Here is a 21,140-nt window from a genome sequence, read left to right on the forward strand (position 1 = left end):
TCGGACCCCATTCTTATTGTCTGCCAAATATGCAGCGGATTGAACAATTAAAAAGAAATTCCTGAGACCAAGCGGCGGGTATAGCCAGTACGGGGACTTAAGATTTACACAGTTCTAGGGATGTAAGCAGCCGCGTACTATTTCTGTTGCATGTATATTTCTTGTTTTTCCGTTTAGTCTGTATCTACGATAGCGTGTGACCTACTTATGGATGTTAGAACTGTGGAAATTGCTGTCATCAAATTTTTACCGAATAAATTTACGTGTTACTGACTGCGTTATTTCTACATTTATAAAGATTTTTTATCAATCCTGTTGAAATAAAACAGTCAAACACAATAGTAAACGACACGAAAAAATAAATCACAACACTGAAATACATGTGGAAAATGCATCAGTCATTGTTTTAGGACTTTACTTCCCCTAAATGTCGTTAACCGAATCCAAGATCCACACCTCAAAATTCTACTTTCGATTTATTTACGACGAAAATCAAGATCGGGTCTTTTCACCCCCCTCCAGACACAAACACGCATCAATATTTCAAATGACCTCGCACTGTTACCAAACATGTGTAGTCAGACATCTCACACGTTGTTTTTCATCTCATACAAAAATTTAGCTCCTGTCCCGAGCGGAAACGCCCAAAATTCAAGAAGAAATTCGGGCATTATTTCGCGTCAGCCATGTTTTGACGTGAACCTTCGCTGAAATACTGTTATGACACCTGCAAAGGCTGTGTGTTCTAATCTCCCCGGAGCCAATGTCTTTTTTTCTTATTTTTTTTGGATTTTTTTTTACTAAAATATTCAACATAAAGGGGTTGTTGGTCTGTAGTACAAGTTGAAAATACTCTTCCATTAAGATTTAGACAAATACAGTCTTTAATGATTAGGGTCTTCTGTCTTCAGCGGAAAACCCTTCTTTTATTTTTATAACGATTTTCTCAAGTGTTTTAGGGGGGTTTTGGGTGCAAAATTCAAAACTTTGATCACCTATACCTCTAAAAGGAATAATATTTTAAAATGCGGTATCAAAAAAGAGATGCTCAAAATGATATACTTAACATAATCCAACCTTCAAAATTTGGTTCAGTAGCCTTAATATGGAGATAACGGACCGTCCCCTAAAATGTTTTTTCTCAGATATCTTACAAACAGTAATGAATTTCCTAACAACAGCGAAATTTCTTTAAAATTAAATGACCTTTCATTTGATACCACGAAAAAGGGGATTGCCCCATATATTAAGGACTTAGAGAACTCTAAAATCTTTTATCTCTAGCTCTTTACCGAGGGATATTTTGTGATAAATTATAGAAGCAAATATGATTATCTTTTAGTTATGATGCACGACAGCATAACAATTGTTTCATGTGTTACGTAATTAGGGGTTTTAAGGGGTCAAAATTCAAAACTTTGATCACCTTTATCTCCAAAATTAAAAATATTTTGAAATGCAGTATAGAAGAACAGATGCTCAAAAATTGAACCTAAAATCATGCAACCTTCAAACTTTGGTTTAGTGGCCTTAATATGGAGGTAAGTGACCGGCCCCATAACATTTTTTTCTTAGATATCTCAAAAACAGTAACAAATTTCTAAACAATTGTTGAACAAAGTGTCTTTAAAATTAAATGACATTTCATTTGATACCACGAAAAAGGGGCTGGTCCCTAATATTAGGGACCTAAAGAGCTCTAAAGTTTTTTTTCTCTAGCCTTTTACTGAGGTATATTTTGTAATGTATTATGGAAGCAAATATATTTATCTTACAACTTTTATCTTGCAACCTTCAAACTTTGGCACAGTGGCCCCAATAAGTAGAAAATGGACCGGCCCCTAAAACGTTTTTCTTAGATATCTCAAGAATGGTGACGAATTTGTAAACACTTGTTGAACAAAGCTCTAACACCTGAAGCAAAAAAGCATCTTGCCCTTAGAATGTACACCCTGTTTTTCTATTCTTAAACATGTTTAGTTGTTCACAGCAAAATCAAGATCAAACTTATATCTCAAATTCTAAAATCAGACGGAAGACCTCCTCGTTGCTCGCAACGAGATTGTGTCTAGTTCTTCTTCTTCTTCTTCTTCTTCTTATTCTTCTTCATCCAAATTTGTCCAGGCCGTAACTTAAATACCCTTTGACATTAAGACTTCAAACTTGGAACATAGGTAGATGGTATTGAGAAGGAAAGCACGCCACCAAAAGTTTTGACCTTGACCTATTTTGTTCTTCAAGGTCAAGCTTTTCATAAAAAATATTGTCTGGACCATAACACAAGACTCCTTTAACATACAGACTTTTAACTTGTATCATGGATAGATGGTATATAACCTAGTTGAACCTTACCAAAATTTTTGACCTTGACCTAAAAATTTTATTATAAGGTCAAATTAGAAAAAACTTCATTTTTCAACTCCTGAATATACTTTGACAGAAGGACTTCAAACTTTAAACAAAGAACAATAATAATACACTTAGATGTACTATTGATTTAAATATGACCTTGGCCATATTTTACTCAAGGTCAAATTAAGAAAAAGATAAAATTTTGTCTGGGTCTGGGTAACATATAGCTGACATCATTCTTTTTCAATTGTTAAATTTGCCCTATATTACAATCCTTGGGGAGAAGGGGAGACATGTTTTTTTTTGTAAAAAAAACAATACCCACTAGTTTTAATTTTTTTTGTAAAAAAAACAATACCCACTAGTTTTAAGTGGCTTCATAGTTCTATGTAATTTGAATTATCTTTAAGAAGAAGCATGCTGTTTGTATTGTAATCCTATTCACTGGCTATGAGGACGATAGCAAGTTTATTATCCCAGAGGCAATTATTATTTCATGAGGCAAATGAGGGGAACAATAAACTTGCTATTGTCTGAATAGTCAGTAAATAGGTATGTCATGATGTTTCATTTTGAGTAACATATGTTTAGAGTTAACTCATGCCATATGACAGTTAATTAGCAAGGGTCAGTCTGCTTTGCTTATTATCCCCAGTTAGTCAATGTAATTGTTCGGAGTTGTCCTAGCTTTTGAGTTATTATCATGAGTACTGTACATCAAATATATTAATTATCTTTTAGATTATAAATACAGTTTGAAATTTATTCAAGTCAGTCAGACACTTTTGGCCACTACCTCATGTTGCTTATGTCTTTATACTGACTATCTAGTTGGCTGTCCACCAGTCTGTCAGTAAGACTTAGCAACATCAAGCTAAATTTCATTCTGACTCATTTTGGCCACTACCTCATGTTGCTTATGTCTTTATACCGACTATGTAGTCTGTCTGTCAGTAGACTAAGCAACGTTGAGCTAAATTTTATTCTGACTCATTTGGCATTTCAAAAAATAATTATTTTTATCCGGTTCTATTTGACTTTATTTTATTTGATTATTGTTGATATTTCATAGTTAATTCAAATCACTTGATCAATAAATTTTGAAACCTGCCTTTGAGTTTAAGCTCTATGCATATTCGACTTAGAGGTCAGTTGAAGCCTAATGACTATAGGCTGTCCTCCTGTCTCTTGGGTTGGGGCTATACGATTTAGTTCCCCTCATCCTATGTTGCCTTTTCCCCCTCGGTGACAGATGTGGTGGAGAATCCGGGTATGCATAGTTGCTTTATACTATAGCTGGAAGGCACAGTCCATAGACAGGATAGCTTAGTTTATAAAGGTACTTCCATGATTGAGATGAAATAGAGCCAGATATTTCCAAATGGGAGTCACACACTACTGAAAGATAAGTACAACTTTGTTGATTAATTTCTTCACTTTCAATTGTGTAAGAAGCAAAAATAATTTAAGTTCATTTCATCTCTGAATTCTATGTTGATTGCTTACAGAAATGTAAATGACATGCGAATTTTTGTCCATCTTGGCTTCCATGATACTGACTACTCTCATAGTTTCAGACTACAAACTTGAAGTCAGTCATTGGACAAAGGGATGGTACTGACAGAAGAAGAAATGCTCTCAACTCTCCTGCATGACCCAAGGGACACCAAAATTACAGTTCCCTGCAGCAATAGAGAGGAACTTTGTAGAATACAATGACAGTGGAGCCAACACCAATTACAGCGATTGCAGTTTAATGCAGACATACAAGAATCATCCATAACTTGTGCTATCGATCTCTAAAGAAGTCTTTCCTGTTCTTGGAGAAGTTATGCTGGAAGTAACTTTCGGAAATGTGCATCTCTCAAAAGTTATCTAAATTCATGTCAGCATGGAACTTTCAATATTATGTCACGTTTGATATCAGTGTAATATAACTTTAATCATGCCTGACCAATTGCAAAGAAAATCTGCTCTAATTTTATATTACTCTTTTCAAAACAAACTTGTTTAGTACAAAGTAGATCCAAGATATGGTATGAGTGCACGCATATTGTTTCTTATATACGTTATTTTAGACTTAAGTGAAAATAATTATTTATCTCTTTCATGCCATGAATTTCTTTCCAAAGGTTACATTTATACAATGTTGTGTATTCACATTCTTGTTTCTTTATAGCACATGTTTTTATTCTTTCTCAGACATGTTGGATAACATATCTATGCTTAAACTTTTCAATATCATGTTTGAAGACAAACATTTACAGGCAGGGGGAAATATGTCATGGTGTGTCATTTTGAGTAACATATGTTTTAGAGTTAACTCATGCCAGATGACAGTTAATTTGCAAGGGTCAGGTTGTGACAATTGGTGGAGAATCCGGGTAATTAACCAGGGGGTATTGCATTTCCTGTCTAATACCTAGATCCCAGTACCTCAGCTCTACCACTGTGCAAGCAGTTAATTCCCCTAATATCGCGCACCATGTGCGACATAACATGCTACCTTTGCAGAGTTTTAATCTACAAAGGACACCTGACAAAGTGTAAAGCTATGAGTAAGCGCTGTTTCAAATGCCAGAAAATTGGCCATCTTTCAATGCAATGCCGCAATTCTTGTATCGGAACAGCGAACGTAATGGTTATCAAAAGGAAATCAACTCGTAAGAGAGAGCGCGATCAAAAACGCTGGACCATGTTCAGGGCTCGACATGAGGATGTCATCAAATTCCCACTCTTTAATGTTTCTGACGCAGAACTTATTTCTTTCTTGAAAGTGTCAAGACCGACAGATTCGGACCAGAAAAAGGAAAATACAGTTTCAAAGAAGATTTTAGCCTTATAGGAACTGAATAATAAGCAGCAGAAAAATCTGGAAATATTTGAACAAAAACTCTCAACATCATGGAAGAAGAACAAAGAAAACATGGCCAGAATACAAACACAAGTTTTGATGCTGGAAGAAAAAACTTGAAGATGCGCTGACGAAAAATAAGGTCTTTGAAAAGAAAATCTCAAGAAAGGATGTCAACATTTTTAAACTGGAAAGTGATATTCAATTGCTTATGGATCTGAGGACCAAGGAAGGACAAATAAACGTGCTGAGATTTGCGCCCCCATTTGTACTAATTCCAAATTGGAAAAGGAGTGTGGAGACCAACACAGAAACTCTACATTTAACGGAGGCTTCATCTCAAACAGAGACACAACGAACACATAAAGGACAGAACCACCGCACACGGTCATCTGCAAATCAACAATGCCACGCATGTGTTAAGTATCGAGACAGTCATACGCCTCCAAGTTATACAGATCGCAGAAATATCCCAGATGTTTCAACCTTCTGGTTATCATGCGCAATTTGAAAACTGTTACATGTACTTCTCGGACAATAATATCATCTTCGTTTTATTTGCTGTTTTATTGAAAATGTGTGTGTATACCTTTACTAATATGTATCAAAGTTTCTTAGACTCTGTGTCAGAGTCTTACTCGGAGAGGGGAGGATTGTCACATTGTAAATTTCATGAAAAACTCATTTTCCAACTTGACATTTTCTTTCTGTTATTCTAATTCTTTGTTATTTGAAAGCATTTACTTCAAATCCACCGAAGACCGGGGACAAAGCTAAAGAGTATAGGTGTGGTTTGTTTTGCCTAAGATTAGTGACATTCCTCCCATCAAAGAGTCACTGGTGTGAGAGTGTTATATTTCCTTAATTTGTATTAATTGAACGTTTTAGTGAAAGATGCGCGTTGTGTGAAAGAGTCTGTTTTTTTGTTCCGCTGTGGAGATTCCCGGATGTGATTTAGATGTACTGGACTTTCTGTCATAAAGAAAAAATTCAGTCTTTTAACTCTGGACAATTCCGAGTTACAAAACTAGTGTGAACAGTACAAGTGCTCATTGTAAGAAAGAGAGGAAATATTCACTACTTCTGTTTTTAATAGGCCATTCATCGAAATACAACACTTCAACTTTAATTGTGTGTTCGTTCTAATATTATGCTAAGGTCAGGTTGTGACAGGTATCTTATTGTACCGAAGAATTTTTTTTTGTCAATGATGCAAATTTTCTTCATGGTAAACAAATGTTTTATGAGTTATCGGACTTTAATCGGATTACACTACTGGAGGTGTTCCGTGTTTAAAAACGAGGGAAATAGAATGCCACAGGCGAATATATTTGATGACCATTCACGATTGGCAGATAGGATGAAGATAGAGTAGCATATTTATAAGTTGTAATTTTACAAAGAAAATATTCACAGAGATATAATAAATGTATATAACTGTAACAATACAATATCATTTGAGCATTGAATGCTTATTTTTGGATGTCGTTGGAAATCGCTAAGCTGTGCAGACAAATTATCATGCTGTGCTAACTGTTGGTCCTGTAACACTTCACAGCAAGCGGTGCAGACAAATTGAATAACGCGCATTAGCGCAGTATGATAATTTGTATGTACCACTTGTTGTGCTATTATATATATAGGACTGAGGACATCCAAATATAAGCATTCAATGCTTACATTTATATTCATACTGATGTCTATTTGTTTGAAATATATGTGTATCATCGCTGTAATGCCGTTCTATACACTCTTAGTCAGGGATATGAAACACACTTGGAACAGCTATATTAACATGTTTATATTATAATATTATGTTCACTAGCTTCCATGACTAAAAATATAGTCCCAGAAACTTTGAAGAGAAAATTTTTTTTTATCAACGAATAGATATGATTTATTGAATATTTCATAATTACATATCAAATTGGTTATGTAAGATTGAATGTTTCATTTAATCTTACAAAAATAAATGTGTGATTATGTTTATATTTGTGCTCATGGTGCATGAATTATCAAGGTTTATTTGAAGGAAATAGAATATCGCAGATTTCCAATGTACATGTATTAAAACATGAGAAAAAATATACACTGCATGTAAATATATTGTGATGTATTGAAATATCAAGAGTCAATGCAATATATTTACATCTACCAAGCATAATTTCCTCTATTTCTTACGGAAACTTATAGCTAATTCATAGCTCTATAGAAACAGCCAGAAATATACACGCCCTATTTATCGATTGGTCGAAATCTACACCGGCTGAAAGTGACAGGACTGAAATTGACACGCCCTGTTTATCGATTGGTCTGAACCTACAGCCACTTAGTAAAATCCCAGACTGCACGAAATAATCATGACGATGCCAGACTCAAAGTCTCACAGGAGACGATTTGGCTATTTCTTTTAGCTAACTTACTTTTGTACATTAACAGTAGTTTAGTAAATTTTACTAGCTTTTCATAATCAATTTATTAATAAGTTAAAGAAAGATGTTAATATAAACAATAAAATGCTTTCTTTGATGATTCATGCGGGCTATGAAGGCAGCGATCATTCCAGGAAAAATTTACATAACCCGCTAACGCGGGTTATGTATTTTTCCTGCAATGTCGCTACCTTCATATCCCAAATGAATTACAAAAGAAAGCATTTTATTGTTTAAATAAATCTTTTATACTATGAATTAATCAACTTGTTGAAACTATGTATTGATCAACAGAATAGAAATACTTTTATTTACTTTTCAAAATTGATTTTTAATCTTTTTTATTTATAGAGCAATGTGAGAGATGCATTCGAATAAACTTTCGATTCATTCGTGGAATGCTGCATTTTGACATCACACTTGATCATTTAAGACAAGAGGGAATTTTCAAAGAGCAAGGATTTAAAGAGAACAGAGTTCACCGAGGAAAGTTGGTGAAAGAAACAATCAGAAAAGGTCCTAGGGCATGTGAATCTCTTTTGAGATGTCTAGAATCACAGCAGAATGGAATACATGATAAAGTTGTCAAAACTTTGAATGATAGGAAAACTGTAGGTTAGTATTATACATGAAAGAGAGAGATTGAGAGACATAACCAGTGTTTGAAATAACCTTCTGCCTGACCGCCCGAGATGCATAATGTTTGGCACAGACGAACATATTTGTTAGTACGAGTGCTTGACTGGAGATTGAGAGACATAACCAAAAAAAATCTATATTTACATGTACTACTGTTATCTGTAGTTACATATAGTTACATGTATGTATATGTACCTGTACAGAACATCTCATTTAAATGAAATCCCTATATCTAGATTTGACAGAAAAATGTATGTGTATCTGCAGGATCAATATTTTTAATTTTTCAAAGAGAAAACATAACATACTTTAATAGGTCACAGCTAATAAATACTTACATGATCACAGCAGAACAGAAATAATTTCATTGTCATCAAATGGTCTGCTGTTATTCCTCCACTTAAAGAATTACACTGAGGTACATATATATGTTCTGGTAAGTTCTAGCTTTCTTTCCGCCTTTTCATTTGCATTGATTGATTTGAGTAATGTTTAGGTATAACACAGAAGTGTAGTGTATATGAATACATTCAGTCTTCCTTCAGTATTTCTAGAGGAACATGTCTGACCCCCCTCGCAAACCAGATCACAACCTGATATTATACTTGCGCTGATTAATATTTTATTGGTGTAAATATTTTTTAACTGTTAAATGGATTTAATTCATTGATTTCTTAGGATACCAATACTAAATTCATTGAATTATAGAATTAAAAAAAAAACAACGTGTTAATAGAATCTAAAACACTGTGCGCTATTTTTGTCAGCATAATTTGGCTGCTCCAATGGCTCCTCTGTTAATTGCGCATTACTCGTTGAATAAGGCATATAATTTTAAAAACTAATGATATTTGCAGAAAGGGAATAACTAATAAAATTTGTATGCACACACCGTTGCAGTTATGAGACCACATCTTTCAAAAAATAATGATTCAATGCTAAATTAAGTAGTCAATTTCAACAAATAATGTGTGTACAGTGAAACATATTTCTCAATACTGACACCCCAGATAACTAGAAACTCCTCCAATCAAGTCAATTTTTAAAGTCCCAGCCATCCAACCTCCTACTATTTAATATGAAATACAAATGTAAACAGGCCCCATTCAATATTTTGTAATAATTAATTGTTGGGGGAGGGGGTGGTTATGAAACTGACCTAGGACTAGCTACATTGTATTTGTCTCAAGTTAATTTTCAGGCCCAATGAAAGTTTTTTAATAAGACAGACTCCATATTTTATGCTCCTTATGAAAAAAAGGATAAATTTTAAGTGTAGGGATTTTGACAGTACATGTACAATATGTTTATAAGAATGAACATTTAATTGTCCATCTGGATTTGTTGCATTTTTTCAGGACAATCCGGCTTAGATACTCATATTAAAACATCCTACACCCATTTTCCTTACAATTGAAATGTTCAATGTTTCTTTTGCTATTTTTATACCCGCAGTTCGGGTATATTGTTGTTACCATGTTCCGTTCGTCCATCCGTCCGTCTGTCTGTCACGTTTTACTTTCTCAAACTGCTCTTACATCTTATAAACCAGCAAACTGAACTCTTGGAGTTTGATTTGGGGTGTCATGTTGTTTTGTAAACAGGTTTCAAAAATTCTCTGGTAGTCTTGAGGGTCAAACAATTGGTAAAAAAATGATGTTTTTTCACAAAAAACCTTCATCCTCAAACTCCTCCAACATTTTTAGGGTATCCTATAGATGCGCAATAAGGTTTCGGAAATTTCAATTTTGTCCTGGGGGTTATTTAATGGCTGAAAAATGACGTTTTTTTTTTTTTTCTTTTTTTTGCAGTAGCAAAATGATCTTCTAGAATATGATTGGGGTGTCATATTGAAGCGTGATCAGGTTCCAGAATTTTTTTTTTATTAAGGGGATCAATGGGCAACAAAAAATAACAATGTTAGACCCCATACCCTTTTGACCCCCCCCCCCCCCCCCCCCCCATGAGTGGTTGTCTAACCCCAAATGAGAAAAATCAAACTAGGGTACACAACTAGATATGCAGGCCTATCCTAGAGTCTTGTCCAATTCTGTTCAGCCATCTCTGAGAAACAAGTTCAGAGCAGGAAAGAAGAGAAAGAAGAACTAGATCGTTCTCGTTGCGAGCCATAAGTGGGTCTTCCGTTCGATTTTTGTGTAAATGAGATAAAATCCTTCACTTTTAAGACAAAATTGTTAATCAATGCAATAAAATTGGGGAAAAAAAATTCGGCACCGGGGGTTTGAACCCGGGTTGCCTGGGCACATGTCCACAACCCAACGACTGAGCTACTCAGACTCTTACTTTAGAACTTTGATGCTCAATATCTTGAGAATGCATTGATCGATTTTAAAACAAATTACATATACGTAAAAGGGTCACTATCATCTTTTTGGGAAAAAAATTATAAAACCAAAAAGTTTAAAATTTTCATTTTTTAAATCTGCTTCCGGTGACAACCAGAAGTGACGGCGGACATTCTCCTGACCAAAGTACACCAGAAAAATGATAGATCTATCATCTCTGAAAATTTCAGCCCTCTATCGTTACACGTTTTTGAGAAATGTCGCAGACAAAATTTTCTGTTAAAAAGTAAAACGACGATAACTTCCCACTGGAAGTGAGATTTCAAAAATTGTCTAGGCAGTGTAAAATTTAGATGACGAGGCATCAGCCCTGAAAATTTGATGGAAATCAAACGAGCCATCTTCGAGAAATCGTCTGCACAAAATTTGAAAGACAAAAAAGATTAATAACTAGAACAAAGCTCGTTGCAAAGCAATGAGTGGGTCTTTCATTAGTGACGAGAGTAAAGCTTGATGTTCCTGCAAGAAGCAGAGTTCTAAATCAATAACAAGACAAACTTTACAAAAAAGATAAAAAAAATTTGAATAATTGTTGGTACGACTTAACAAAATCCCAATGGTTTTAAGCATGATTTAACAAAATCCTTTACGATTTCAAGATTGACTCACCGTATTGTATCATGTATAATATGCACTCCCCAAAAGTTGTCCAAAAAATGGCAAAAAAAGCAGGTTCTATGTATAACACGCACCCAAAAAATGATGAAATCAAGGGCCACCATTTCCCCCAAAACTATCGATGTTTCACGATAACTTTATAATCCATGCGCAATTTCCTTAGTTTTGTGATCGGAACATAGCACAGCGATGAAAATCGTCGGCCGCCGTTTTTTTCAAATAACTATCGATGTTTTTCATAATTTTGTAACCCAATTGCAATTACTACAATTTTACTTAAAAAGGCCGGCATGATTTACATGGGATGTATCAAATATCATTAGACACTATGTAAAGAGTTTCTTATACAACGGCGGAGAAGTTGAAGATCATCATACGCACAGAAGAACGACAACCGAGCTTAGTGTTAAAAGTAATAATGTTTGCAGATATAAACCAAATCAACATCAAAAGAAATGATTAAATTGATTAAATATAGTCAAACTCATTGATTATTGTTAAATAAACATTGTGAAGAAATGTATGTATGTCGTATATCATCATTATCAAGTAGTACAAATGATTGATGTATTTTTAGCAGTGTCTCAGGGCTCTACATTAACTTTTTTTCCTACTTGTCCATTCGGACAAGTGACCAAGATATTTACTTGTCCGAACTTCAACTTCACTTGTCCAAGATTTTTTCAATATTAAAGATCAAATATTGTCCACTTGAAAACTACAGTTCTGTATTACTAAAATAAAGTCATTTATTGATTATTCTTGCCATAATTAATAGCCTGACTTCTTAAATGGAAACTTAAAGTGTCTTTCCTAAATGTATTGGTTCCATATAACATTAAACATGATTTGTCAGCTGTAGCTTTGTCATGGCAAATTACAAGACATTTTAAATTTAGCATCAGGTCTTAAAATACATGTAACTCTTATATTGATTTCTCATCTGTTTTTTAAACTAAACATGGAAAGTCATCATAGTCTATCAATGATGAATGAAACCTAATATAAATTACATTTCTTTCCATAATCCTTAAGTTTATCTTTGCTACCTGTTCTTCTTTTCTTTTTGATAACATGTGTGTTTGGTACTGTGTAAGAACTTAGATCCACACCTTTACAGTTCAATATTGAAAGATGTTTGTAATTAGTGAACTTCAATCCCGATCAAGAGTAACTCAGTTGCATTTCAATTTGAAGTCGGGATCGAAATTCAAAATAACAAATCGATAAACTTATAACGGGACTACAGATAAACTTATCACAAAACTTTCTTTACTTTTTAAAATGTTGGAGACTTCTTTACATAAAAATGCACTTGTCCAGTCGGACAAGTGGCAAGCAATATTCACTTGTCCGTATATTTTTTAAACTGGTACCGGACAAGCGGACAAGCGTTAATGTCGAGCCCTGAAATTAACAGTCTGTGTAAAGCAACAACGTTTTACTGCATAACTGGAAACGAAGTAATCAAGTTTAATAAAATCAGAATAATTGCTAATCTTCATTCGCTTCAAAACACCCTGTGAAGTCCGACACAAGACAGGTGCATGATTCTGACATTGAAAATTGTTAAACAAACATTGACCATGTGCCGAGTAAACAGGTGGCTGCTTACGTAATGGCCAATGCACTCATGACTGGCGTTATTTAAACTTGTTTGATGCAAGAAATAGTGTTGAGAGCGGATAAATATTTCAATACATGGAAATAAAACTTAGAATAAGGTATTTCTGATGCAGTAAATATAGTATACACTGATACAACTTACATAATACGCTATATCGGGAGTCACTACTCCCGTGGTATTAAGAATCGCAGCTTGAAAAAATGGGGTAAATGTTAGATAGTACGACTTAACAAAAATCGAACTGTTTTTGGTACAAATTAATTTCACTTTGAACATTAGGCTATTTTTTAAACCAAGAACACAGAATCAAAATTTGCAGAAAAATCAGTTTTTAAACCCCGGTATCTCTGTAATGCATCGTTTAATTTTCAAACAGTTTTCAACGTCAGATTCAGCCTATTATTTTGTACAAAATACATATACGTTTCTGTTTTGATCAAAAATTCAAATTTTCGAAAAATAAGATTCACTTCCGGTTTCGACCGGAAGTGTCGGATTTTCATTCCCAGCCTTATTACAGAGGCAAAATGACGAATGTATAAGCACAAAAAATTTTAAGCCACTATCTTGAAGCATTTTTTTACAAAGCTGTGGACAAAATGACTTTTTGAAAATATTAAAAATGACGTAATGAAGTGATGTAGTCAAGAAAACTATAACATTCTTGAGGCATTATTGTTGCACATAACCTTTGAAAGTTTCATTTAATTTGGTTGAAAACTTTTAGAGTTATAAAATCGAAAAGGAGTCAGAAAAAAAAGGAAAAGTATAACAATAATAACTAGACCTGTTTTTGTCTTCAACAAAAAGGAAGGGGTTTTCGACAGCCCTTTGACCCCTTTTTTAAATTCTTTTTTTCTCTCTCAAAAACTGTATATGATAAAATGAGGACAAATGTCATAAACTTAAAATTAAATTATTAAACCTATACCAACACATTAACTTATAAGAAATTAAATGTCCAAAGAAAGACAACTCCAGAATTTTTTATCAAAATATATCTTTTTTTTCTTGAAGAAAATTTTTAAAAATTCATACGTAAGAAAGTACTCATTTATGATTCAAGACTTTTGGTATGAAATGCTATTTATTCATAGAGCAGAGCGAGATAAGTCTTGAAATTTATTTTTTTTTAATTGTGATAAAGTTATCATTTTCAGACCCTTGAAACCCCTATAAGGAGTCAAAAAGTGGCCCCTCGGACCATAATTTTTAAATTGTACTAATTAGTCTGAAATATTTACCGAAAAGATTTTGAAAATCCGACTACAAATCAAAAAGTTACAGCTAAGGCCAAAATTAAAAATGTTTATGTTTCCCCTAACACAACCGACCCAATTTAATCCCGCCGACTGAATTGTTTTTTTCACCACATTGAAAATACATTTTTTTTTTTAAAGTAACCTAATTTTACCCAAAATGGTTTTTAGGAGACCCACTTTTTTTAGCTCACCTGAGCCAAAGGCTCAAGTGAGCTTTTCTTATCACAATTTGTCCGTTGTCTGTCGTTGTCGTCGTCGTTAACTTTTCACATTTTCATCTTCTTCTCAAGAACCACTGGGAAGATTTCAACCAAATTTGGCACAAAGCACCACTAGGTGAAGGGGATTCAAGTTTGTTCAAATGAACGGCCACGCCCTCTTTAAAGGGGAGATAATTGAGAATTATTGAAAATTTGTTGGTATTTTTCAAAAATCTTCTTCTCAAAAACTATAAGGCCTGAAAAGCTAAAACTTGTGTGGAGGCATCCTCAAGTAGTGTAGATTCAAGTTTGTTCAAATCATGGTCCCCGGGGGTAGGGAGGGGCCACAAAAAGAGGATCTAGTTTTACATAGGAATATAAAGAGAAAATCTTTAAAAATCTTCTTCTCAAAAACTATTGGGCCAGGAATGCTCAAATTAAAATGGAAGCATCCACAGGTAGTGTAGATTCAAGTTTGTTCAAATCATGGTCCCTGGGGGTAGGGTGGGGCCACAATTGGGGAATCAAGTTTTACATAGGAATATATAGAGAAAATCTTTAAAAATCTTCTTCTCAAAAACTATTGGGCCACAAAAGCTCAAACTAAAATGGGAGCATCCACAGGTAGTGTAGATTCAAGTTCGTTCAAATCATGGTCCCCGGGGGTAGGGTGGGGCCACAATAGGGGGATGAATTTTTACATAGGAATATATAGAGAAAATCTTTAAAAATCTCCTTATCAAAAACTATTAGGCCAGGAAAGCTCAAATTTAAGTGGAAGCATCCTCAGATAGTGTAGATTCAAGTTCGTTAAAATCATGGTCCCCGGGGGTAGGGTGGGGCCACAATAGGGGGATGAATTTTTACATAGGAATATATAGAGAAAATCTTAAAAAATCTTCTTCTTAAAAACAATTAGGCCAGAAAAGATCAAATTAAAATTGAAGCATCGTCAGGTAGTGTAGATTCAAGTTTGTTCAAATCATAGTCCCTGGGGGTAGGGCGGGGCCACAATGGGGGGATCAATTTTTACATAGGAATATATATTAAAAATCTCCTTATCAAAAACTATTAGGCCAGAAAGCTCAAATTTGAATGGAAGCATCCTCAGGTAGTGTAGATTCAAGTTTGTTCAAATCATGATCCCTGGGGGTAGGGTGGGGCCACAATTGGGGGATCAAGTTTTACATAGGAATATATAGAGAAAATCTTTAAAAATCTTCTTTTTAAAGACCATTTGGCCAGAAAAGCTTTAACTTGTGTAGAGGCATCCTCGGGTAGTGTAAATTCAAAATCACAGTCCCTAGTGGTAGGGAGGGGCCGTGATGGCGGTTTCAATTTTTACATATATAGAGAAAATCTTTAAAAATATTCTGGGAAAGTTTTTCCAAAACTCAGTACTTAGTGTGAAAGCACAGGTTATGTAGATATAAGTTTGATGAAACCATGATACCCTAGAGAAAAGTGGGGCAACAAAATGGGGGGGGGGGTATATAGGAAAAGAGAAAAATCATCTTACAGGTACAAAAACAAAAGGGACTTGGTATTTACCAAAAGAAAGAGGTGGATAAAAATTGGCAGATTTTCAATTTTTTTTAGCAAGATCTACTGTCTTTAGGCCCTAGTTGTCAAGATATTTTGATACTGTAATGCTAATTTGATCAGAATTAAGGCAATTGTTGCTCAGGTGAGCGATGTGGCCCCTGGGCCTCTTGTTTCGTTTTCCAATCATTTTGAAAGCCTCAATCATTAACATGGGCTATTCTCTTTTGAGAAGTGGACAGGCATAGGCTATGCCTGTCCACTTCTCAAAAGAGAATATAACATGGGCGAAATACTCGCTTAATATGATCGGTAACTTCGCCGGAATTTCCTCAAAAAGAGAATTTGTTCTGAGTTCACGATCGTATAAATTAACCCCAGAGACATTAAAATAATGATCATTTAATCAATAGATGTTTTCACAGCCTCAGTTAACCACTGTTTTGATTAATCGATTGTCTTATCTTTTATGGGTACAAATACGAGTGATGCAACATGTAAAATTAGCCAGCCTACTCTGCATTGAAAATTACAACCGATGTTTATTACTTTTAGTGTTTTATGAAAATTAGTTGATAACTTTTAATTAGTTAATAACTCTACCAAATTAATGCTTAAATAATCATAAAACCATCTGTCTACAGTTAACTTATGATCCTCTACACAATGGTTGTAATTAGGTCAAAAGGTTGGACTAATACCTCCAAAATACGCAGAAGTACAGAGACTGATTTTATTTGTCATTTAGCTAACACAATTACAAAACATTTCATCTATAATATGTATGAATACATCAAATTAATGAAAGTTAATAGATTGGATAATTTTTTTTGAACTTTTAGAAGTTGTTTTATTTTTTATTAACTTGCTTAAAGTTTAATCCAATTTTAATCAAGGTTGAATCTGTGTATATCATCATTCCTGTAGGTTATGCTGTATCAAATACATTGTATTGACAGTCTCCCTGATGTTAAACTTCTCCCTACTTTTCTGTTAGGGAGAAATAAATCTCCCAAAAATTAGGTTGGTGCCTGTATGATAAAAGACTCTTTACGTTTTGAAAAATTCAAACACTTCTCTTAACTTCGTCAAATTTCAAATCAACGGATACAAAAGAGTTGGTTTTGGTTATGACTATAATTAAAATGAAATTGCATGTACAAAAATATTAGCATCTGAATATTTTTTCTTCTCTAGTATGATGTTTCAAATTTGGGTTAAAATTTCCTTGTCAAAGAAGATCATTCTCTGCAAGTGTAGTGATTTTGTGTAACCTTACTGTTGTAGAATCATTAAATATGACTCCATGAATATTAACATTAATTACATTACCTTAAGTTTATCAAATATTATTGTTTTGATATACTTTTAGCCATTTTATATAAAGTCTTTAGAGCGATCGGCGACAGTAGCAACACCTTCTTTAAGAATGTGAACAAATGTTTATAATGTAGCTGTTCTTTTTTATAGTTTCTCAAGTAGTTTAGTAGTAGCTTTAGATTTTGTTTCCTTTGTCTTGTACTCATGTAATTTATTTTTTGGTCCTGAAGAAGGAACTGGTTGTCCCGAAAATTTGACAATTTCTATTGTTCGTGTCGTTAGCCATTTTTAGTGCATATATATATATATATATAGAATAAAGAATAAGTCCAATGCTCAAACAACTTTTATCTATAGCGCTTTCGCCCTACCGGGCTCTTCAGTAGATTTAAACAAAGTAAACAAGAACATTATGATGTCAATCTCGTGACGTTAGGTAGGCAACGTTATACAAACAAAGTGTTGAAGACGTGATTATGACGTCAAAACATAGTGACGTCAAAACATTATACAGTGCATAAAAAGAATCAACACAATTATAATGATAAAAGTCCAGTGTCTCTTGTACATAATTATATACATGTATACATATGCTAAAGATATATTATATGCAGATGTTAAAAATACATAATATTTAAGAATTTAACTTAGGTTTAAACAGTTTTACAAAATGATTTTCTTTAGCTTTACGCGATTGTTCATTGTTTTCTTTCACTTTATAAAAAGGGAAAATATAAAACATTCCTTTCCGCATATATCGAAATGGCCACTGCATGGTGTGTTTGGCACAGATGGGTCTCTAATCTGCTGCTTGTGGACGCGCACTCTATCTGCAAGTTTGGTTCCAGTTTGTCCTATATAGTTGTCACCACAAGTAGGGCACGTCATGCAGTAAATCGGGTTCTTGGATTTGCAATTCATTGTAGAATTAGCGTTAAAATGCATACCGTTCTTGAACATTATGGATGGGCCGGTTTGATGAAAAGGACATGTCCTGCACCGTGGATCCTCGCATTTACATACAGTTGGTTTGACGGGGTTTGAAGTGAATTTGGCTTTGGCAAGAGTGTTCTTCAGATTTGGAGGTTGACGTCTGCTGTGAATTATATCATTAGGCTGGATCAGTTCTTGTAAGTTTTCCGATTGTTGAAGAATAGGGAAAAACTGTTTGGCTGATTTAAACATGTTGTGATTCCTCGGGTTGTGGGTGAGAACAAAAGGAATTTTGGTATTGTTGCTTTCCTCACGTTGTTTTATTGATCTAAGTTCTGCAATTGGTGTTTCTGGTGCCTTACGTATTGCTGATTTGATGAGCTGTATAGGATATTTTTGTGTAGTAAGAAATATTTTAAGTTCGGACAGTCTTGTTTTCCTCCGTTCTTCAGCTATAACAATGGTACAGATTTGCCGAGCCATATTTAAAGGGATGTTTTGTTTAAATTTGTATGAGAAGGATACATGAATCAAAGTTCAAATATTGGTGAGAGTCTGTCTTCTTGTAGAAAAGATCCATAGTAATTTTCATTCCCTCTTTTATCACTAAAATGTCCAAAAATGGTAATTCTTTTTCACTAATACCGGTATCTATTGTAAATTGTAGGCTGTCATGTAGAGAATTTAGAATTTTGTGGAAATTTTTTTAAGTCGTCCAGTGACTTTGTCCAAAAAATGAAACAATCGTCTATGTAGCGTTTCCAGTTGTTTTTGATGTTAGGGCACATTCTTCTCCAAAAAATGATTTGCAATTTGAAGTAAATTTTTCTTCGAGGTAACCAAGAATCAAATTGGCGTAAGTGGGGGCAACCTTCGTTCCCATGGCTGTTCCTTTTGTCTGTAGAAAATATTTGTCATCAAAGAAAAAATGATTATTTTCCAGTACAAGTGTAATTCCCTCAAGAATAAATTCATTCGAAAATCTTGATTGTAGAATGCTTTCATTTTTATTTATCCAGTAGTCAATGGCCTCAACGCCCAGGTTGTGAGGTATGTTGGTATATAGACTAGTTACATTGAAACTCACTAGATGTGTATTATCTTTGACGGTATTTGGTATATTATTTAAAAAGTCCATGTCATCCCGAATATAGCTCGGTATTAATTTACAGAGTAGTTTAAGTATAATGTCTTGGAAATTGCTAAGTCTTTGTGTTGGACAGGAAGGACCAGCCACGATTGGACGAAGTTTCAAGTCTGTTGGACGCGGTAGTTCAATTTAAGGTTCACATAAGTTTTGTATTCCAGTTTGAATTTGTTTTGACTTGTGGATTTATGGTAAACCGTAAAAGTTACAGGTTCTCACCTCAAAGTTGAGTAGAAAATCTTCTTTGTCTGTTAGATTTTAAGAAAACTTTGTAACATATTTCTTAATTCTAGACAAGGTTTTGCTGTCTTGGTTTGATGGTAGTTCTTGGTAAAAATGTATATCATTTAATTGTTCTAGTACCATTTCTTTGTTGTGGTCTTCATCCATGATGACGATTGCTCAGTCTTTGTCAGCTTCCTTTATAATAATGGTATAATTATCACTTCTAATATTTTCTAATGCTTTTCTTTCTAATATTGTGATGTTATCTCGTACACGGACATCAGTCTCAAGATTATTTGAGCTGCGGTTTTTAAGCAGTTGATATAATCTTCTAATTATTTGTCTCTGTTTGAGTTGGGTTTAAAATTACTTTTGTTTCTCACCAATGATTCATCGCTGTTTTCCGAGTTTTGAAAAAACTATATAAGTCTGTGTTTCCTACAAAATTCTTTGGTATCTTTGATAACATCCATGTCGTTCTTTTTAAGAGTTGGAGTAAATTTAATTAAGACCCCGTTTAAGTAAGTCTATCTTATGTGTAGAGAAATTTCTTCGAGAAATATTAATTATTTTAGAGTCCACATGTGCCATTTCTTCTAGAGATGTTTGAAGCGAAACGTTTTCATGTGATGTTTGTGAAACTGGTCTCTCCACAAAAAAGAATCACTTCGTTGTTGGTTTTGGTTTGTTTTTCTTTGATTCCAATCGTTGATGGTATTTAGTTTAGGTTGATTGAATTAAGTGATCTGATTTTCTCCTATTACCAGCCCATCCATAATGTTCATGAATGGTATGCATTTTAATGTTAATTCTACAATGAATTGCAAATCCAAGAACCTGAATTACTGCATGATATGCCCTACTTGTGGTGACAACTATATAGGACAAACTGGAACCAAACTTGCAGATAGAGTGCGCGTCCACAAGCAGCAGATTAGAGACCCATCTGTGGCAAACACACCATGCAGTGGCCATTTCGATATATATGCGGAAAGGAATGTTTTATATTTTCCCTTTTTATAAAGTGAAAGAAAACAATGAACAATTGCGTAAAGCTAAAGAAAATCATTTTGTTAAACTGTTTAAACCTAAGTTAAATTCTTAATATTATGTATTTCTAACATCTGCATATAATATATCTTTAGCATATGTATTCATGTATATTATTGGGGCCCCGCAAGGATTTGCGGGTGCCCTATAGTAATCACTCTGTCCGTCCGTCCTTCTGTCTGTCCGTCTGTCACTCTTCCGTTCACAAATTTTCTGTTTTTTTCTAATAACTTTTTTCATGGTTGCCCAATCAAGTTCAAATTTGGTATGGTAGTTCAGTAGGTAGAAATACATATTTTGATGCTAAGTTTGGTTCTCTATGTCTTCTGGTTTGGAGCTGGGGTGGTGGGGTAGATTCCTTAACTATGCATAAGAATGAATGGGCAAAGAGAGATAACTGCTGAGAATGTTACCATTGTATAAATTGGAAGGCTGTGCAATATTTGTCCTTTGGGATTAATTAACCTTACACAGGAAGAAAATCCTAAGCTTTATCTTTATCTGTCACATTGAGATTAATTACTGCACTGCCTGTGTCTGCAAATGAACTTTGTTTTGAAGTTAAGGTCAATT

The 21,140-nt window shown here is 34.1% G+C and overlaps 1 protein-coding gene across 1 annotated transcript in view; it reads left to right on the top strand.

Moving 5' to 3' along the window:
- LOC105320306 (uncharacterized) overlaps positions 1-21,140 on the top strand; it is an 89,651-nt gene that overhangs the window by 33,214 nt on the left and 35,297 nt on the right. The window contains exon 5 of the mRNA XM_066074998.1: positions 7,990-8,253. Coding sequence (XP_065931070.1) covers positions 7,990-8,253 — 264 coding nt within the window. The remainder of the gene's footprint in view (positions 1-7,989; positions 8,254-21,140) is intronic.

This window comes from Magallana gigas, chromosome 2, assembly GCF_963853765.1.
Source record: "Magallana gigas chromosome 2, xbMagGiga1.1, whole genome shotgun sequence".
Classification (NCBI taxonomy): Eukaryota; Metazoa; Mollusca; class Bivalvia; order Ostreida; family Ostreidae; genus Magallana; species Magallana gigas.